Source organism: Phyllopteryx taeniolatus, chromosome 12, assembly GCF_024500385.1.
Source record: "Phyllopteryx taeniolatus isolate TA_2022b chromosome 12, UOR_Ptae_1.2, whole genome shotgun sequence".
Lineage (NCBI taxonomy): Eukaryota > Metazoa > Chordata > Actinopteri > Syngnathiformes > Syngnathidae > Phyllopteryx > Phyllopteryx taeniolatus.
Window position 1 is genome coordinate 1970898 of NC_084513.1, and position 23107 is coordinate 1994004.

Sequence of the window (23107 nt, forward strand, 5' to 3'; positions counted from 1 at the left end):
GCAATAAAACAAAAAATGAAGGCTGCCCAAAAAATAATTAGGTTTGTTATTAAACAAAAAACACTAACAATAGCCAGCCATGTTCTTTTTCCCCACCACTGGCTTTGTTCGCTTGGAGGGCTTTAAAGTTCCAACTTTTGTTAAAACTTATAGCTTTCTCAAATGCAACATTGATGCCAAAATAAGCTAATCTAGCTGCTTCGAGGCTGTTGCTTTCAATTAAGACTTATTATGTGAAAAACCAATTTTGTGTTTTGGGACCCTTTTTTGACACTTCCTCAATATAATGACCACATATAATTAGAATGTCACTCAGGAGAGCACAGACCTCTGTCAAAACCAATTTTCTACTTCATCGTTTACAGGCCATTATGATTCTTGGGGACATGGATGCTTCCTTGGTTGCCATTAAACTCAAAATCAATTCATATCCTCGCCAAAATGTAAAGGGTTCTTCCTTGGCCCATTCACCACCCTTGTAGTTTATTTTTGTTTTTTTATTGCTAATCCTGCTAACCAGAGGAGGGAAGAGTAGTTAGTTAGTAGCTACTCAAGTTAGACTATTGTTACTTTAGAATACTGACTCAAGTAAAAGTAAAAAGTAGACCTCCAAATAATTACTTGAATAAGTATTCAGTGAAGAAACTACTCAAGTGCTGAATATTTGGTAAGTAACTTGAGATTTGTTTTTTTTTAAATAGTGCATGAACGTCAAATAGAAAATTATATAAAATAGGAAAGCGCAAATGCAAATCTTGGCCTACAATATAACATAACAGTATATATTTTTTCATAAAATAACCTAAACTAAGGAAAATTCAACAACAAGAAAAGCCCTTAAATTAACTTTATTTGTTTACACAAGTGAAACAGCAAAATAGGCTCACCAGAGATAATTACACAAAACCCAATTCCAATGAAGTTGGGACGTTGTGTAAAACGTAAATAAAAACAGAATACAATGATTGACCTATATTAAATTGAATACACTACAAAGACAAGATATTTAATGTTCAAATTGATGTACATTGTTTTTTATGTTGTTGCAAATATTCTCTCATTTTTTTCATTTTAAACCTGCAACACATTCCAAAAAAGCTGGGACAGGTGGCAAAAAAGACTGAGGAAGTTGAGGAATGCTCATCAAACACCTGTTTGGGAGATACCACAGGTGAACAGGTTAATTGGAAACAGCTGAGTGTTATGATTAGGTATAAAATGAGCATCCCTGAAAGGTTCAGTTGTTCACAACCAAGGATGGGGTGAGGTTCACCACTCTGTGAACAACTGCATGAAAAAATTGTCCAACAGTTTAAAAACAATGTTTATCAAATAACAATTGCAAGGAATTTACGGACTTTGTCATATAAGGTCCATAATATCACCAAAAGATTCAGAGAATCTGGAGAAAACTGCACCTAAGGGGCAAGGCCGAAAACAAACATTGTATGCCTGTGACCTTCGATCCCTCAATCGGCACTGCATTAAAAATTGGCATCATTGTGTTAAGGATAGGCGGCACGGTGGCCGACTGGTTAGAGCGTCAGCCTCACAGTTCTGAGGTGCGGGGTTCAATCCCCGTCCCCGCCTGTGTGGAGTTTGCATGTTCTCCCCGTGCCTGCGTGGGTTTTCTCCGGGTACTCCGGTTTCCTCCCACATCCCAAAAACATGCATGAATTGGAGACTCTAAATTGCCCGTAGGCATGACTGTGAGTGCGAATGGTTGTTTGTTCCTATGTGCCCTGCGATTGGCTGGCAACCAGTTCAGGGTGTACCCCGCCTCCCGCCCGATGACAGCTGGGATAGGCTCCAGCACGCCCGCGACCCTAGTGAGGAGAAGCGGCTCAGAAAATGGATGGATGGGTGTTAAGGATATTGCCACGTGGGCTCAGGAACACTTCAGAAAACAAGTCAGTTTACAATGTTCATCGCTACATCTACCAATGCAAGTTAAAACTCTACCATGCAAAGCAAAATACATTTACAGTGTCAACAACACCCAGAAAGGGTGGACTGACACGAAGTGGAAAAGTGTTCTGTGGTCTGAGGAGACTAAATCGTTTGGGGGAAATCATGTACGTCGTGTCTGCCAGTACAAAGAGGAAAAGAGCATCCGGAATATTATCAGCGCAAAGTTCAAAGGCCAGTATCTGTGATGCTATGGCGGTGTATTAGTGCATGGGTAACTCTCACATCTGTGAAGGCACCATTAATGCTGAAAGGTAGGTAGAGGTTTTGGAGCAACATATGCTGCCATCCAAGCAACGTCTTTTTCAGGGACGTCCCTGCTTATTTCAGCAAAACAATGCCAAGCGACATTCTACACGTGTTACAACAGCATAGCGTGTGAGTACTAGACTGGCCTGCCAGCACTCCAGACCTGTCTTCCATTGAAAATGTGTAGCGCATTATGAAGCGCAAAGAGATCCCAGACTGTTGAGCAACTAAAGTTTTACATCAAGCAAGAATAGGAAACAATTCCACCTACAAATCTTCAACAATTAGTGTCCGCGGTTTCCAAATGCTTATTGAGTGTTGTCAAGGAAAGGTGATGTAACACAGTGGTAAATATGCCCCTGTATCAAAATTTTGGAATATGGTGCAGGCATCAAATTAAATATAAGTGAAAATCTTTCCAAAATAAGTTTAGCAGTTTGAACACAAAATACCATATCTCGTCTTTATGGTGTGCTCAATAGAATATAGGTTGAAAAGAATTTGCAAATCATTGCATTCTGTTTTTTTTTATTAATGTTGTACACAACGTCCCAACTTCACTGGAATTGGGGTTTGTATAACTTATTTTGGACTTTGAAAGGCGTATTCACCCACAGTTATTAGCAAAGCTGACATCTGTTTCATTATTCAAAAACAATATGAGTTCTACCAACTTACATCTTTATCTTCAGTGCGATGGATACACTGCTGCTTGCTTACCCCCCCTGCTACTTTTGAAATTGCACAACCCTTTCTACAGTGAGGAACAGAAAGCTCCATGGGGTCTGATTGGGACGGACGAACTGCAATTTGCATTCACGTGCTGTGGTTGAAGTGCTGGTTTTATTCCAATGAGCATTATATTTTGCAAATGCAGACTGAGACAGCCTCTTTTATATTACTCAAGTTCCAAGTAGAGTTGTTGTAGGCTGAAATACCGACATTTTTTTTTACAAATGACAGCGCATGACATAGCTGTAGTTCATCCATTCATTTTACCGCTTATCCTCCGTCAGAGCGAGTAAAATATGTCTTATGTGTTATGCGAAATATACATTTTTGCCGTGTTTTATGTAAATGTTTCACTTTGAAAGGTTTGCACCTGTGTCCTGTGAGGAGCCGCAGCGTGGAGACTGTGCGGTCATGTGACTGCCTAGCTCTGTTTGATTGGTCAAGGGGAGTCGAGCGTCACTCGTATTTATAGTGGATTGGTGAAACAGTCATAGAATAGTTAAATTGTCATATATAGTTCATCTCTGTAAAACCAAAATAACAAGCAATAATGAACACCTGTAAATAAAACAAATAGCGAGCAGAATGTAGCACAATCTAAGACAGTAAAAGTAGTGTTTCTTCTTATCAAAAATTCACAGGTAAAAGTCAAAAGTATGTTACATTAAAACTATTCCGACAAGTACCAAATATTCAAAAAGTTACTTAAGTAAAAGTAACGGAGTAAATGTAACTCAATACTACAAACCCCTGCTGCTAACTGTATGTGTCGTACTTGCTGTTTAAAATAATAAATAAATCAAGCCAAGACGACTTTTTTGAGTACCTCCTCTTATTTTGTTCACTCTATTGTTGTTACAGCAGGCATGTGGTTAGATGACGGCACATCAAATGTCACTGACAAGTATTGTATGTACATTCAGTGTGGTTATAGTGGTCTACGACATTGTTTCAATGGTAAATGTGACGGTATAGTAAACACGCGATCGACTCCCCACCTCTCACACACGCACGCACGCACACACACACATACAAGAAGCACTTTATGTGATATACAGTCTCAGTGTTTTTGTATCAGCGTTGATAAGTTGAAGTGAAAATCAGTGTGTTTTTAAAGGGAAAACCTGGTGTAAAGGCCACAAAGCCTCACACCTTAGCGCATCTTCATTCAGTCTCACACCGAGCATCTTGCAAACAACATTGGACTGAGATGGTTATCCCCAAAAGTCGAATTCCGAGCAATCGCATCCCTATCATGTCAGCATTACAAGCAAGCTGCTGAAAAACATGTACAGTATCTCCAAATTTTGGTGTTTTTTTTTTTTAATTCCAAAACACAGCGAAACAATTTGTTTTTGGGTTTCATGGTATTTTGCATTAGACAGCTACAGCTAAAGACAATGGGCTCTACTTTCGTACACAGCGCATCTATGGCAAGGTGCAAATTCCGGCAGATTCTGATTTTCGTACAAGCGCAAAACTTGTAATGCGTTTGCCAATTTGGCAGACCGGTCTGCGACAAGCTGAACGTTCCAGCTCAACAAGGGTTTGTCCATTGACATGCGCCCGTGTGACAATTTGGTAGCAAGTCGGTCCAAACCTAGACCTGCTGGGACCATTACTGGGATTATTACAAACACCAATGAAGTAAGGACATTGTGTAAAATGTAAATAAAAACAGAATACTAAATTGCAAATCCTTTTCAACCTATATTTAATTAAACACACCACAAAGACAAGATAATGTTCAAACTGATAAACTCTTTTGTTGTTGTTGCAAATATGTTTTGTTGTTGTTGCAAATATGCTCTCATTTGATGAATTTGATGCCTGCAACATGTTCCCAAAAAGATGGGACTGGGGCAACAAAAGGCTCATTTGTTCAGTTCAACATTTCATTATCTACGTTCCCTAATGTCATCAAATGATTCAGTAAGCAGCAGTGTCGAAACCAATATAGAATGCCCGTGACCTTAGATCCCTCAGGCGGCGCTGCATTAAAAACCGGCATCATTGTGCAAAGAATGTTGCTATGTGGGCTCAGGAATACTTCAGAAAACCATTGTCAGTTAAGACAGTTTGTTGCTACATCTACTTATGCAAGTTAAATCTCTTCCATGCAAAGTGAAAGCCATACACTGTGTCAACAACACCTCCAAATGGCGCTGGCGTCTCTGCGCCTGAGCTCATCTGAGATGGACTGTCGTAAAGTGGAAAGGTGTGCTGTGGTCTGATGAGTCCACATTTCAAATTGTACTTAGAACTCATGGACATTGAGTCCTCAGGGCCAAAGAGGAAAAGGACCATCTGGATTGTTATCAGTGCAAAGTTTAAAAGCCAGCATCTGTGATGATAAGGGGGTGTGTTAGTGCCCATGGCATGGGTAATTTTCACATCTGTGAAGGCAACATTACTGCTAAAAGGTACTGTACACACAGGTTTTGGAGCAAGATATGCTGCCATCTATCTAATCATGCCCCTGTCCTAGCTTTTTTGGAATGTGTTTCAGGCATCACCTTCAAAATGAGTGAATATTTGCACACACAAAAAAAACAAAAAACAGTTTTATCAGTTTGAACATAAAATATCTTGTCTCTGTACTGTATTCAACTGAATATAGGTTGAAAAGGATTGGCAAATCACTGTATTCTGTTTTTATTTACATTTTACAGAATGCCCCAACCTCATTGGAATTGGGGTTTGTTCTTTTGTCATCATTATTATATTGTTATAATCACTAACATCCTGGACTCGAGCAAATCAGTTGCTTCTTCTGCCATGTCAAAGACTGTGCGTTTCTAGTGCGGCACATTTAAAGCGAATGAGAGGAGCTGCTGTGATTGGGCAGGATTGAAGTCGGCTGTGATCCCGCCCGCAACATGCAGACGTCCCTCTTTTAGTTGTGCTGGGGCGTGCTGGTTCACGAAATTACCAACACTGGGTGTAACCCACTTCCGCGTCCTTGAGATTTTATCTGATTGCTACCAAATCTGAACGACATACAGGGATACTTACTTCACGAAGAAGTTAAGCGGCTACAGTGGCAACGCCAACCCAAATTTATGCGGAATCGGAGCATGCCACAATCTAACACTAACCTATGCTAACATTGTTGTAAAGTCATAATTACATGAAATATTTGAATGAAAAACACTTGTTGGCCATAAATATAAAACAATCCAATGAAAAACGGTCATAATTGCAGTAACTGAGTGTGTCTTCTTGTGCTGCGTGATGTCGTATTCTTAGGCTGCTGTGCAAACTAGTTCATCGCACACCATTCGTAATATTTTTACGTCCTATGTCAGTACCATCATAAACTGAGGAACCCACACAGCAAGTTACGTCACTGTCACAGAATTAAGAGGTCATTGTCACCAAACTGTATGTGTCGTCACTTGTTGTCAAAGTTAATGTAGAGCAGTTTGTTGTTTGTATGTTTCATAGTGCAGTAGTTAGCATCTTTTTATGTGTGGGACGATTGAGAATGTTTAAAAAAAAAATAAGACGCTTGACTAATTCTTATCCTTGAATGTTAATTTAAAATTGTCATATGCCAATTTTTGCGTGGTGAAAAAATGGTCCCGCAAAGAAACGAGTTTGAAATGCAAGGTCAGTTCAACGTGCATTAAAGGATTTATTTTGTGTTTTGCTTTATCGGTTTTTACGGGAAGTTCTTGAGGTAAGCGGACCCACTTCCAGATTCCAGCATCATCTTATATCTGATATATGCGATTCACTTTCATTATATGATTTATTCATTATTTATTGTTTTATCTATTTGTCTTATTTGTACAATTGTACCAGCATCCTGAATATTAAAATTACATTGACAAATTGTGTGGTGACAGTTTGATTTACGATATTTCTTATGATGGGAAAATGGTGTAGAATTCCAAACAGCTGACCAGTATTTCTGTATGTATTTAACTTCCATCAGTCACCCTCATAACTTTTTAAGTCGAGATAATTGAATCATTCCGACATTTTAAAACGAAAATTATTTCCAACGACTGAGTAAAAAAATGGATGCGAATTCGACTTAAGGGGTAAACCTCTTGACCCAGTGATCATAGTGAACAAGATTGACATGAAGTGCTGAGCTAACAATGACAAGGATATATTAAAAGACAATTGTATGCACAGTACATATGATCTAATCCTACATTCCAGATATATACAAATACTGTATAGTTCTTCAGTTGGACTTATGTTTGACATATTCTCTCTGACCTTTTGACAGTTGGGACATATGCAGCACGAAGCCACCTTTCCACACGATAATCAGGCTTCATGTTTCGTGGGAGGCGAATTAGACTCTTCCCAAAATAGCGGGATGCATTTAGAAAGGGGGGGGATCACAGTTTTAGATTTGGTACATAAAAACCTGCAGGGGTCTGGTTGTTAGTCCCTGAGGGGATGTACAGTAATTGGACCACTCGAATATCAACTTTCAAATTTTAAGCCCGTGTCGCCGAAGTCAGCCTGAAGTAAAGGGATGCAAAAATGCCGACATGTTTGCTCCCATTCCGGACGACCCACTGCCAGCCAGCTCTCAACAAAAGGGATCAATAATGGATGAAGCTGCTTCATTTCCCGAATCGAGCGTTCATACAAGCTGCTGAATTATTTGTGATGGTGTTTCACGCCACTTGTTCTAAGCTGGCAACTTCCTGTTGTCGTCCTTGCATCACTTCCTTTGCAGTTGTTTTCATGTTTGGCAGGCGTTTGCCGAGTGTTGGCAGTTGACTGGAGGCATCACTGGGAGAGCTTCAGACCTGGTTGAGCCACCGGTACAATATACTGTATATTGTATAGTTTGTGTATGTTTATTTGTTTGTTTTATCGTTATTGTATAGTGAGTCTGCTGTGGATGCATGTAGACGTGTGTGTTCTAGTCCCGGCTGCGGGTGCGCTTCTTGAAAATAAAGAAGGGCGTCTTCTGAGGGGGACCCAGCATCATGGGAACCTGGTTCTTGTGGGTGATCCTGATCTGTAAAAAGCAGAGAACATTACCAAGATCATATTTAGGGCTACAATGTATTCAAGGTTGTCCTTTAGTACCTTAGACATTAGGTTTTCATATCATTTGTAACATACCTGTACTTTTTTGGTAGGGATGTTCATTACCACTTTTTTTTTCAGTCCGATACCAGTACGAGTATTCACTCGTACTGGTACTGATACCACTAGTACTTTTGATACAAAAAAAATTACAATGACTGATAATTGTGAACAAAGACCTTTCTTTCTTTAACGCAGGTAATGATTCGCCGATGTATCAAACTGCCGCAGTGTAGCGCCAACTAATGGTGAGGAGGACTTACTCAATGTCACTTTTTTTTGCCTTAAGTATTGGTGTCTGGAATCAGAAGCATTCGCAAGTACCTGATATGTTGAAATAGGGATACTTTTCGGCCCAGAAAAGCTACAAAAGGAGTATTTTGACCAAAGGTCCCTGGAATTGTGGTTCCTGCTTGATTCCAGTACACGGAATGTTTGGTTCTTGGTACAGTACGTTATTGTACGGAACTAACATACTAGGTTTTAGTGGACCTATAGCATCTTTCCAATTCAAAGAATCAAGAATCAAATTGGCAAATCAGAGCTGTAACAAATAATCAGGCATTTATCACCCTCTGGCTTTCACACAGAACATAGCAAAGGCGGCATATTGCCCCAATTGCGTGGGCTTTCACAGAGCAACATGGCGTCATGCACTCTGATATTTAGATGAAGTCAGCACCACTGTCTGCTGTGTTGTATAAAATAGTTGTTCACACCCCCGTTCTGGCTGTCAGCTCCAGGCAACATCTCGCTTCTGTTGAGCTTCTGATTCAACTTCCGAAGCAGGGAGATTGGTGGGTTGCTTTTGTCCCCCGTTTTCCAGGAAATAAGCAGCTGCCAACAGGCAGTTTATGTTTCTACCGTGGCCTAATGTCCTTGAAAATGTATGAAAATCCTTGGTGGCGGTACAAAAACAACAACAAAAAAACAACAACAACAAAGCTATTCCACAGTAATGACGGCAACAAGCGACAACGGGGGGATCAATTAGCTGATTCTGTGGTTGAAACAACTGCAGTTCTTTATGTGATTGTTTTTAGCTAAGTGGGTATCTTCGTACGGTTTTTGGTTTCTGACTTCACAGTTCTCTATGATTGTTGTCTTGCTCAACAGATCCTGGAAGTTGTTGAACATTCATCTGTCATTGCCATTCTTCTTGGAGTTTGCCATCTAAGATCAAAACCCAACAAGTGTGAAATAGCCATAGCCTTGGCTCATCCAATCAGATTCAAGATCAGGTTCAGAATTGAGGAGAAATGACGTTATCAGTGAAACACAGGCTTCTGAAGATTTCCAGGGAGTCTAAGAGGGTCGGTGATGAACTCGAACAGTACCCCTATTCTTGATGTTGTGACGCTGTGATAATAATGGCTTTCCGGAAGTCGAGTACATAGTGATAAAAAAACAAAAATCCCTTTTAGCATTCACATAATACAACGAAACACAGTGGCTCTTCCGCCCCCGTGAAGACCCGCTGTGGTAAAATGGAAAATGTTCGACTGAGCGATGGAGTACACAAAATAGCTGATGTTCTTCTTTTTTTCCTTTTAATACAAACAGCAGTGTTGGCCTGCCTTGCACTATTGCACACCATGACTCCGTTGGATGTGAAAGTCTGGGGGTGTACAGAGAAATGTGCCAACAAGTGCAAGAGAAAGCAAATGAGTCAAGGCAAAAGGATACAAAAAAAGCAGAACATGAGGTCAAGGATGCAAAATTGTCCAGGATGTTTTATCCCATTGATGTTCCATCTAGACTAACACGGTTCATGCAGGTCAAAGCTTCATCACTGAGGAGTAAAGGCCATCGAGTTGCTGTCTTATATCCTCGAGTCTTTCCATACAGTGTCATAAATAATTATACAGGACAGTAAGAGACCACGTGTTCCAACCATTTCAAGACCAAAAAGGCTACAGGCACGTTGCCCATGATGTAAAAGTACCAAGGGTACAAATGTGGAATCTTTGAGCGTAACACTCCAATGACAATCCATGTACCATTTCACCAAAAATGATGTACTTTGTTGAGAGACTTTATATCCATTAAAGTAACATCTACATTCATATATGTGCAGTGGATATAAAAAGTCTGCACACCTCTGTTCAAACGCCAGGTTTCTGTGATATAAAAATAAGAGCAAGATAAAATAAATAAATAAATCACCATTAATGTGACCTATAATCTGTGCAATTCAATTGAAAAAAGGAAAACAAATGTCATAAAAAGCCTACAAGAAGATCTGCATTTTATTTAGGGTTAATCAGAGGTATTTTATATGGGGGCAGGTACGCTGACTTCCATTTAATCTGAATGTAACTGGTTAAGTTTGAACAGTTGTGCAGGCACATTATTTCAGTTATTTATTTTTACTACCCCTCTCAAAAAAAAATTGTTTTTCATTTGCGTTGTATGTATGGTGGTAATTTTCTTTTAAATGATTTATCTTAGTCTCATTTTTTTTAGGTCACAACAACCTGGAATTTGAACAGGGGTGTGTAGTCTTTTTATACCCAGTCTAGTTAACTGTCCGAACCTTTTCCAAGACCAAAAAGGGACATGTACATGATCCCAAGATGTCAAGGATACAAAAGCAGACCCTGTCATCCCTAAAGTGACTGTCATAAATAGGTTTATAATCTACATCAATATATCCCATAGAGGTAATTATTGTACTCCATAGTAACAGTATGTACCTTTTTTAAGATCAAAGGTAGCTATGTTCCCAAATACAGCATCACGGGTACAAAAGCAGAAACCTTTGAGGGTAGCAATTTCCTACTAAGCAGAATGGTTCAGCAAGCATTTATTTGGCCCTTTACATTGTCACGATCCCAAGATAACACATTTTCACAATTAGCAATACCCTTTCATTGGGGTACTAAATTACCATGACATACTTTTTTTTCCCTACGAGTAAACACTGTCAGAAATTGTGGTATAATCTACACTAATGATACCGATTGTCATAATTTTTGGAGTGCATGGTAACCTTTCTAAGACCAAAGAGTACACGTACAGTATCTCACAAAAGTGAGTACACCCATCACATTTTTGTAAATATTTTATATCATTTCATGAGACAACACAAAAATGACACTATGCTACAATATAGTCAGTGTGCATTGAGTATAAAAGTGTCAATTTACTGTCCCCATAAAATAACTCAACACACAGGCATTAATGTCTAAACTGCTTGTAATAAAAGTGAGTACACCCTTAAGGGAAAATGTTCAAATTTTGCCTTCAGTGTCAATGTTTTGTGTGGCTACCATTATCCCAATTTAACACAGTTGCTACCAATTCACACTACACGACACCACAGAGGGAAAATAGTTAATTGGGCCCAGTTTGGACATTTTTAGTTCGGGGTGTACTCACTTTTGTTTATAGAAGAAAAGACATTTTGTGTGGCAGTGTGGTGAGTTATTTTGAATGGACAACAAATGTATACTGTTATGCAATCCGAATTCCAATGAAGTTGGGACGTTGTGTTAAACAAATAAAAACAGAATACAATGATTTTCAAATCATGTTCAACCTATATTTAATTAAATACACTACAAAGGCAAGATATTTAATGTTCAAAGTGATAAACTTGATTGTTTTTAGCAAATAAACATTAACTTCGAATTTTATGGCTGCAACACGAGGTTCACCTCTTTGTGAACAAGTGCGTGAGAAAATAGTCGAACAGTTTACAACGTACAATTGCAAGGAATTTAGGGATTTTATCATCTACGGTCCATAATATCATCAAAAGGTTCAGAGAATCTGGAGAAATAACTGCATGTAAACGGCAAGGCCGAAAACATAACATTGAATGCCCGTGACCTTCGATCCCTCAGGCGACACTGCATCAAAAACCGACATCAATGTGAAAAGGATATCACCACATGGGCTCAGGAACACTTCAGAAAACCAATGTCAGTAAATACTGTTCAGCGCTACATCCGTAAGTGCAACTTGAAACTCTACTATGCAAACCAAAAGCCATTTATCAACAACACCCAGAAATGCCGCCGGCTTCTCTGGGCCCAAGCTCATCCAAGATGGACTGATGCAAAGTGGAAAAGTGTTCTGCGGTCCGACGAGTGCACATTTCAAATTGTTTTTGGAAATTGTGGACATCGTGTCCTCCGGGCCAAAGAGGAAAAGAACCATCCGGACTGTTACGGACGCAAAGTTCAAAAGCCAGCATCTGTGATGGTATGGGGCTGTGCTAGTGCCAATGGCATGGGTAATTTACACATCTGTAAAGGCACCATTAATGCTGAAAGGTACATACAGGTTTTGAAGAAACATATGCTGGCATCCAAGCAACGTTTTTTTCATGGACGCCCCTGCTTGTTTCAGCAAGACAATGCCAAACCACATTCTGCACGTGTTACAACAGTGTGGCTTCGTAGTAAAAGAGTGCAGGTACTAGACTGGCCTGCCTGCAGTCCAGACCTGTCTCCCATTGAAAATGTGTGGTGCATTATGAAGCGTAAAATAACACAACAGAGACCCCGGACTGTTGAACAGCTGAAGCTGTACATGAAGTAAGAATGGGAAAGAATTCCACCTATAAAGCTTCAACAATTAGTGTCCTCAGTTCCCAAACGGTTATTGAATGTTGTTAAAAGAAAAGGTGATGTAACACAGTGGTAAACATGACCCTGTACCAGCTTTTTTGGAATGTGTTGCAGCCATAAAATTCTAAGTTAATGATTATTTGCTAAAAACAATAAAGTTTATCAGTTTGAACATTAAATATATTGTCTTTGTGGCGTATTCAATTAAATATAGGTCGAACATGATTTGCAAATCATTGTATTCTCTTTTTATTTATGTTTAACACAAAGTCCCAACTTCATTGCAATTGGAGTTGTACAAGTTGGACACTGACTACTTTTACAATGCAGGAAAGTGTAATTTATTCAATGTTGTCGCATGAAAAGATATAATACAACAAAAATGTCAAGGGTGTACCGGTACTCTCATTTCTGAGATACTGCATGATTCCAAAATGTCAACAGTACAAAAGCAGGCTTGCAGCCCATTGAAAAGCCATGTACAATACTTTAGAAGTCTATTCTGTCTCTTGAGATCCAATGTACTCTGTACCCCGTAGGGCTAATTATTGTCCATATATACCCTGTGTGATCCGAATGTTCAGAACAGTACCGTTGCTAACTAAACTTAACTTGGTGAAATGTGGCCTAAGATCTTTGTACCTTTACCAGGGTCAAGAAGTTACAAGCCACTTGGCTCCCACAGCTCCAACCATGTACTTTTTTGTGAACACCATGTTGACCTAGTTCTTGTTCTGCACAACCCAGCATGGTTAGCAATGTACTTGTTCTTTGAGAGGGTACATTTTGCAGACCTACTTTTGTTTCTGTTTGGCACAACCCAACACAGTTAACCCATTTAGCTCCCATTACAACCGTGCTACACACTTGCAGGTACCCCAAACTCAAATCAAAAGCGTTGGCTCTCACCGTGCATGGCGGCTGCATCCAGGGCTCACCGTCAATCTGCATGGGCAGCCTACGGGATGTCCTGTAAAGAGCAAGAAAAGTGATGATGGTGGTGGTCAAAGGGAAGGGCGGGATGCAAAGGCTCACACCTCTAAATCTTGTTCACGCCGCGCAAACATTGAAAACTTTTTCCCATGACACCCAGACAAACCACTGAGTTATACACAGACTTAAGCCATGCATGCTTAATTTAAAATATCCCATACCATCAAAATCAATTTTTTTTCTATTGTTGCATGCATAATATACGTCGGAATGAGTCCATGACATGGTTTAAGTTTGACATCTATGTGGTTTGTTGATTCAATGCAAATGTCAATAAAAGGCTGTTGTGATATAGTTTCCAAGGCTAGAATGAAGCTGTCTCGCATCGCTATTTGCGGGTCATAATTCACATTTTGCCCCTCATAAAATACTTTGAAAAGCAAAACTGCGAGTCATAGATCGTTCTTTGTGCTCGACGGACACATGGAGGTGAAAACGTCACGAAAAATGCAGAAGTGAAGCGAAGCTTGATTGCTGGCACGGAAAGGGCGAAGCTGAACTGATACGAGGAATGCAAGAGCAAAAGATGGAAAATGGCGAAAGTGTGGTAGCATTTTCATAGTGATGTGGTTGTAACAAACCTTTCTTCCCCTGGCATATGATGGCTTGTATATAGTGTGTTCAGCCATCATTCAGTGTCTTCGTTTATCATAAACCCCGAATTTGGCAAGCAATTCAGTGTGGCCACTGCCCCTGGTGAGTGCATGAGGTGCGTTGTGGGACACTGTGTAATATTTGTAAAACTTTATTACTGGGAAAATTATTTGTATTAGACTGCTTTAATTAAAACACTCTATGGTCATATTGTCATAAAATGGAATTTATTTTGTTTTGTGATATAAGAATAGATCAGATCAAATTCTTTGTTAATATAGTCAGCCAGAGCTGCAATGAAGGCAAAGTTATCAATGTCCATTCACATTCATTCCTCTCATACTGTGCTGCATGTTTTTGTTTGCAAATTAAGAGAAAAAAAACATTTTTGTTTTAATTCCTCATTAAAAAAAAAAAGACAATTCAAGCTTTTTCCTCATGTTTTGGAGATTGCAGGGTGAAAGCTGCAGCTGGCTACTAATGTGGACTGAATGGGTGGCAACAATGGGGAAATTAAATATCAGTATTTTGAGTGTAATAGCCCATCAGTAACATTGAGAGAAAAAAAGAACGATGAACTAGTTCATTTTTGGAACTTTCCTAACTTTAACCTTTCTTAAATACAGAGTGTGTAAAAGTTTTGCTCAGTGTAGTCACTGTGTGACATATGGCCTGTGTACTACCATCTGATCTGTAAGTGGGTAAACTTTTAGTCATGTAGGTGGAAAACATGACAAATGTGGTCTGTGAGGACTGACGGGTAGAATGGGTTATGTACCCAAACAGAAGAAAGTTTCGGAGGATACTTGAGTACTAAAATATTTGATAGCTGCAGCCCTCCATTCAATTCCCACATATATTGTTCTATTTTTATTGTTTAATTAAAATAACTCTGCTTCTGGGCCCTGTGTGATAAACCTGCAAAAAATGTCTCCTCAAAATTAGAAAGTTGCTCGTCAATTGAAAAAATGATGAGCAAAACTGCTCTTTAAAGAAAAAAAATTATTTCGAGGCTTGACTTTCGTCAATTAATATTCAAGTACCTGCCCACTTCGTGGTTGGTACCCACCCACTCAACTCAGCAGAACGATAACATGGCATTTCCATTTTTTTAAGCAAGCGAGTGATATCGCCAAGAACCAATCAGAGCAAAGCTGTTTTCCCTATTTAAATTAAGAATAACAGCGATGCAATCCGAGCAAAGCTTATTTACATAATTATTAATGAGAAAACTGTCCGTCTCAATTGCCGGGTGTAATAGACCAACTGGAATAGCTTGAAAAAGGACAGCCTGGGCATTTACAAAACCCAAATGATCTTGCAAACCTGATACAATGACGTGAAAGACTATGACAATATTTACAGTATGTTAAAAAAATGATGGCATGGTACCTTTAAGATTTTCATGCAATGGCCACTTTGATTTGGCTGGCGACCAGTCCAGGGTGTACCCAGCCCAAAGTCAGCTCAGATAGGCTCCAGCTCACCCGCGAACCAAATGTTGAGGAGCGCTATCGAAAAAGGACGGATGGATGCAATAGCCATTCATTCACAGTTTAGAATCAGTACTGTGGTGGATGTGCCATTAATGCAATAGAAAGAAGGAACAACACTGTGGGGGCTTTCGAATGTCACAAAAAGAAGTTCGTATGAGGCTAAAATGGGTTAAAACCAGAAGCAAGACTGACAGAGTTGCATTTTAGAGTTGCTTTCAACAGAACAAATCACTTGAGGTTTACATTGAGGAAACATTTGTCCACAGCGGACAAAAGTTGCACTTGTATTGTATTTCACACTCAATGCTGTTATTTAGTTTTCGAGTTGGTCTAAGACCTTGTCACACTGCTCTTACTCTGTGTGAAAGGACGACGACGGCAACGGGGGTGCGGCCATCCCGTATTTGGAAGTGGTGACGCAACAGCCTAGAAGGAAATTTCCACGCTGACTGGACCGCATCTCGGCAATATGTATTTGCGATTTTTGGAAAAGAAAGCCCGAACTTTGTCTATTTTAAGGAGGAGAACGTGATGCAGCAGCTCTCCACAGGTGGTCCTTGGCTCTTGGACAACTCTTCTGATTGTTCTTTGCACTCCTCTGTCAGAAATCTTGCGAGGAGCACCTGATCGAGCCAAATTTATGGTGGTATGATTGGCTTTCCACTTATGTATTACGACCCCAACCGTGCTCACTGGAACGTTCAGAAGCTCAGATATACGCCTGTAACTATAATAAGAAGAAATAATGGAAATTTATTTCAACTCGTACAAAATGTGCAGTGACCCTTACCTTTTATGAATACTGCTTTCTGTTTTACTGTAAATTGGGCTGTTCGATACGCCTTTTTTTTTTTTTTTAGACCAATACTAGTACGAGTATTCACTCTCGAGTACTGACCGATACAGAGTATTAATACTGCTAGTATTTTTTATGTGTTCCTTGTGACGCACATGGTGATTCGATGATGTGTCAAACTGCCGCAGTGTAGCACCAACTACCGACGAAATATGACTCAATGCCAGATTTCTTTTCCTTAGGTATCGGTGGCTGGGATCTGCAGCTTTCATGAGTACCCAATACCTTGAAATAAGACCGGTATCGACCCAATACTGATACCTGGGTACTGATACAGGACACCCTGGACATCAGAGAGAAAACCCACTCAAGCACTGAGCAGACAGGCAAACTCCCCACAGGCAGGCCTGAGGCCAGATTCGAACTCGGAACCACTCACCCGCGAGAAAGATTTGATAACCACTACATCACTGTGCTAATACTGATAGACTTGTGAAAGCTTTTACAAACATAAAAAAAAGCCAACAATGAGTTTTTGTTCTTTTTTTTCCCCCTCCAGCTTCTGGAATGGCGATATTATATTTTTCGTGGCTGTCGGGACAGCCATGTGGAGCCATGGAACCAGATAGGAAACAAGAAGTAGTAGCAACCTGAGGGTGACGTTTGCACACTGAGCCAGGCGGCGCCCGGCCCTCTTCAGTCCCGTGTAGATCTGACCCATCTCGATGGCGCCCTCCAGGCCCACCACCTCCAGCAGCTGGTCGCTGAAATCTGCACACAAGACACAAGCTAACACTTAACACATTTGCTTTACACAGAGGTAAAACCTTGCTGATTTTGAACGATGTACAGTACAATATTCTTAGTATCTTGAATCGATCGCATCTGGACTGTTCTGGTTGTCAGGTTGCAATTGATTTGATTCCCTGAGAATGAAATTACCTGGATGAATGAGAATATTTGCAGGCATATAGAGTGCATCCTTATGGAGATAGTTGAGTTCATAGATCAAAATGATTCAAAAATGGTTCCTTACAAGTCTTCTCTGTTCTCTTAAAATACTTTTTTTTTTTTTTTTTTACATTTTGTGGGTTTTCTGTGGTGTTTCAAAGGAACAGTTGATTTTAAAAGACATCAAAGCTGGGATGTTTGAGGTAACTGAGATCAAAGATTAAAAGAAAGAAGCTCTTTGTTAGAGTTTTATTTTTTAAAAATGATTTCCTTCAAACTTTGGGTAATTTTTCTATTTCATAGCAAGATCCCTATTCCTTTTGAATGATATCCGATTCTTAATATTTGACATGACTTTTGACTTCAAAGACCAGAATGATGTTGGCCAATGTTTTTGTTTTTAAGCAATTTTCTTCAAAGTCTGCGAGAGCCCTATTGATTTTGATTTATATCCAACCGGTGATGTGGGGAAGTTGACATGAGAATGCTAAAAAAAAAAAAAAAAAAAAAAAACTTAAAAAATGCAATCCAATGTGTAATATTTGACATAACTGACTTTAAAGACCATATGCATCTAGATTTGAACCCTGAATGTCAAAACTGTGAGGCAGGTGTGTTAATCTCTAGGATTTGCCCCACTCAGTGTTCATGCAGTCTAATACAACTCTGAGATATTTGCATCCCAAAACACAATTGCATGGTATTACAAATTTTTTGTGACATGAATTTCATTTGCACAGCCGGTGTAATAATTTGTGAGCTGCGACAGCACAATCAACTCTCACTGAGAAAATTATGAGTTAGTTCTCTTTTTCACATTAACTCTGCACACTTGCAAAAAAGCCTTCTGTGCTTGCTAGGGGACTGTAGAGAAGAAAAGCCATTTAGTTAGTGGTCCCAGCATGGCCTGAGGGTCTGCGCCCAGACACGTCCAGACTGGCAGCCTGTTATGACTGCAGTGCAAACAAAGTCAATAATTCCACAATGTCGCTGCCTTGCTGTGTCTAAATGCAAACACGACACTGTTATGGGTCTTCTTCAGTGCTGCACCCTAAATATTTATCTTTTTTGTAGTAAATAGTTTAAAAATCTATGCCTGAATCCCACTTTTTATTGTAAATTATTTTGTGGAAGGGGGTCAACTGCAATAATAAATATATTGTTAAACTAGTTCGATAGTTCAACTGTTATTATGATCATTGAAAAGGTGGAATTTTTTGGGATCTCGTGTGTATGTTTACTTTCTCCAAACTTGTTAATAACCAGCTAATGGCTAACTTTTTATGAATATTATGTCCAGTCAGGGACAGCTCCATGCTTAAAAACATAAACGTTTTTTTTTTTTTACAGGTGACTCTCTATAATGGGGTTAGTATAAAAGTGTCAATTTCATTTCAAAAAACATCTTGGTTTTGTCATACGAGTGTCCAGAAAAGGCCCCTCTGACAGCTACTTCGCTTTGACCCAGTTTTTGTATCCGGTTTGTCCATATTTGGCTAAGACCGCCCCCTTTCCTCTGATTGGTTGCCTCCATGTAGAAGCCCCCGTTGTGAGAGCACACGTGTTTGTTATATTGACAGCGCTGGCTCGGGGGCAGAGATCTTCGCTAGTGAAGTAGATAAGCTCGAGAAATTCAAATGGCCTGATTTCAGGCCTCGCAGAAAAACGTCTGGAACTCAGGAATGCCTGGATGATTTCAATTCCTATTTCACATGCTTACTGAGGCACCATAGAGACAATATTACATCCCACATACTAGAAAAAGTTGGTTTGGAAAAATATGTCCCCTTTAAACTAAATGTAAATGCAAAGTTTATAAATTTTTCATATCAATGTCAACATCGCTCCTTCCGTCCAAGTCCACAATGCATGCGCAGATCACATTCAATAAAATTAAATCCTTTGGTCCAAATGAAATATTTCAGTTCGGTGCCAAGCTGTAAATTTAAATTACTGTAAAGTAAAAAATAAATTAAAAAAAAAAAAAAACATTTCAATCACAAACCAAACATTTTCAACAATTGGACTTAAAAAAAATAAATGTGACAGGTTTGTTAATTTTTTTTCAGTGCAGTTCTCTATTTATTACACTGAAAAATTTAAACTTTGGATGAACTTAAATAAATTGAAATCATCCGTCATGTTTGACTTCATGTTAACTAATTTCTTAAGGTGAAGCAAACCATTTTCTGTACCGCTTCTCCTCACTAGGGTCGCGGGCGCGCTGGAGCCAATCCCAGCTATCTTCGGGCGAGAGGCGGGGTACTCCCTGGATTGGATGCCAGCCAATCACAGGGCACATATAGACAAAAAATATGAACACGTTTGTATAATGTGGGAGGAAACCAAAGTACCAGGCGAGAACATGCAAACGTCACACAGGAAGGCCGGTGCTGGATTCGAAGCCTCGCCCTCCGAACTGTGAGGTGGATGGGCTTACCCAGTTGGCCACCGTGCCACCAATTTGACATATATAAAATTGAAATAAAGATGCTCTAAATAGATTCTGCCATTGGCGTTCCTGGTTTTATAAGGGTAATTACTGTACGTTTGGACAAGCCGGAAGTCACAACAACAACTGACTGCCTGATTTGTTTGCCTTTAAGGGGTGTGGTCTAGTGAGTGACATCAGGAACATAGCCAGTTAGTCGTGTGAGCCTCTGTGCAGGGGTTTTGGCCTACTGTAGCTGCTTGTGAGTGCTTCCTGTCATTTTGTATTTGTGAATTTGACTGTTTATACTGTTCAATAAATGGCTGAAAGTGCATCGACGACTGTGGCTCTCAACTTCACCCGACCATCAGTGTATCCGAAGCTCGCTTGTAACAAATATTTGGGCTTGCGGCACAAAGCAAATAAAGGATCAAACAAAGGGCTCTTAACTCAATAAGTTGGGACACTTGTAATTCCAGGTACCACTATATACAGTATTACTTATCTCGGAGCAGAAAAAGGTAATTTTGGTCAAATTTGATGGATTCAAATGACTATGCGGGCGACCGCGTAGCTACATCCCAAGCCTATATTTATTTGTGTTACTTTTGGCTATTGGAACCAGAACACGTAACGTCAACTGTGCAGGCACCCCAAGCATACTGTTAAATAATAATGTTTTTTTTTTTTTTTAAATTGGACAACAGGAATATTTTCAAAACTCCAAAATCATGAAATGTAAAAGTGAGAACTCCATTCCGCACTGCACTGTGATTGGCTAGTCTGCCTATCTGGGGCGTCAATAGGATGCAAAAAGTGTGATTGGTGAACCTGTTCATTTTCCGTACTTAATATATTGAATGGTAGGAAGTTACAAAGTACAAATACTATGTTATTGTACTTCGATACATTTTTCAGCAAGATACAGTGGACCCCCGCATACTCACGGTTTGGCACCCGTGGATTCACCTATTCGAGGGTTTTTTTTTCTTTCAAATTTTCGTCATTTTTTTCCCTAAAAAAAATCAACGTTGTTTTACTTTTTTTTGTTCTTTTTTCAGGTGGGGGGGGGGGGTTGATCAAACGCGAAACCCAACCCGATAAATCCCCATCCAATGTCTTTGAAATGTTTCATTTTGTCAGCTACAAGACAGAGCCATGTTTCATTTATTTTTATTCAGTTCACAATGTTAGCAAATTCATGGGAACGTGTTTTGATTGCATAAAAGTCGAGCCAATGTTCGCTGGTCTTAAACAAACACATGCAACCTTTGTTATTTTTCTTCTTCTCAGTATGAGCACTTTATAGGTTGATAAAAGAGGGAAACTATTTTGTATGCATGTAGTGTTTTTTTCTTTGTGCCAGGTTATCAAAATGGGTATTGTATATAATTGATTGTAAAGGTTTATTTTTACCTTTTACTTTTGTGCTTCGACATTTCAGTCTGTACAGTACCTTTTAAAAAACTTTTAATTCAGTACAGTTGAATCAGTACTTCTAATGTTACCATTCTTTCGAATTGTTTTTCTTTAAAGTACCTGTACTTCCACTAAAGTACAGAGTGTGAGTACGTTTGTCACCTCTGAATATATTTTCATAGCTTTTCAGGAGTTTGAGTGCACAAAACAAACACAACACGCAAGATTTGGCTTGCTTTGTTGGAGATGTTAACCACCTCCATTAATAGATAATTGTTTGTACATGTAGTGTTTAATATAACCGCTCGCCCTTCTTGAGTGCACGCCTACATGCACTTGCACTCCTCTGCTTCCTACCACCCGTGCCAAACATGGGCACACCGACCTGACCGTGCCCCACTGGGTTGAGGCACGATGGTGGAGTAGCCCCACTGCGCTCTGTGTTCTCACATCAGCTGCGCTTTGGAAGCGGCCATCAAACGGCATCAGCGAGGTAGAGCTAAGAATAGATGAGAACAGCCTCTTACATAACGCCAGCATGCAGCATTGAATCCTGGGATGGGATGCCGTTTGCTCTGCCAAGTCACTGAGAATTGGCTGCTTTTTGTTTTGTCTAATTCCAGCCTGATGCCAGTGAATCATATACAACATTTATGCAGGGTTGGGAGGATTACTTTAAAAATGTATTACGATACAGTTACTAGTTACCTGTTAAAAAATGTAGTTAGTAATGTAATTTTTAAGTACCATAAGATTAATAAATTTAACTTGATTACTTTTAATTACTTTTTGCATCCTCCAATAACAACTATACTAAAAAAGACCGAATAAATTACATTTCAATACAATATATGTTTATATATATGTATTTGGTCTTTTCGATCTTATGAATGTATAATAATAAAATAATGCATGGTTTTGGAATGAAGGAGGAAGCTGGAGCACCCCGAATTCAAATCCAAAACCTCCGAACTGTGAGGCAGATGTGCTAACCACTTGTTCACCGTGCTGCAGATACAGAGTGGATGGATGGATGGATGGATGGATGGATGGATGGATGGATGGATGGATGGATAGATAGATAGATAGATAGATAGATAGATAGATAGATAGATAGATAGATAGATAGATAGATAGATAGATAGATAGATAGATAGATAGATAGATAGATTACATAATCCTGTTACATGTATTCCATTACTCCCCAAGCCTGCATATATTACATACTAACAACAACATTGTCATACCATTTTTGCACTTTTAACGGGTTAAACTGAAATAAAAACCAATGTTTTTAAGGATCATTCTTAAACAATGTATTCTATAAGCATCAATCCTCAAGGGATTCAAGGTTTTCAAAGTAGGGTTTCAAGCCAGGGTTAGTTTCTAATTAGGAGTTCTAGATAGATTTGGGGTTTCAGGCCTGGGTGAGGTCAAGGGTTGGGTTTTCAAATTAGGGTTTCAAGCCATGGTAAAGCTTTCAAACAAGGGTTCAAGATGGTTTAGGGATTCAAACAAGGGTTAGGTTTTCAAGCATGGGTTAGGGTTTCAAATTATGGTTTCAAGTTAGGATGTCAAGCCTGTCTTTGGGTTTCAAACAAGGGTTCAGTTTTAAAATTCGGATTTCATACAATGATTAAGGTTTCAAAATATGGTTTCTAGTTAAGGTTAAGGTTTTCAAACAAGGGTCAGGGTTTTCAAATTAGGATTACAAGCCTGTGTTAGAGTTTTAAACATGGTTTGAGTTGGAGGTTTTAAGCAGGACTTTGAAGTAGGGTTTTAAGACAGGGTAAGGGGGTTTCGAATTTCTAATTAGGATTCAAGCCAGGGTTAGTGT

The 23107-nt window shown here is 39.4% G+C and overlaps 1 protein-coding gene across 6 annotated transcripts in view; it reads right to left on the bottom strand.

The window, feature by feature from the left end:
* Positions 1 to 832: 832 nt before the first annotated feature.
* The window catches only part of LOC133486621 (diacylglycerol kinase beta), a 141771-nt gene continuing 119496 nt past the window's right edge, over positions 833 to 23107 (bottom strand). For all 6 annotated transcript variants that reach the window (XM_061792045.1, XM_061792046.1, XM_061792047.1 and 3 more), the window contains 3 exons: positions 17120 to 17240; positions 13500 to 13560; positions 833 to 7942 (listed from right to left, as the gene is read on the bottom strand). In XM_061792045.1, the coding sequence (XP_061648029.1) occupies positions 7844 to 7942; positions 13500 to 13560; positions 17120 to 17240 (281 nt within the window). In that variant the 3' untranslated portion in view covers positions 833 to 7843. The remainder of the gene's footprint in view (positions 7943 to 13499; positions 13561 to 17119; positions 17241 to 23107) is intronic.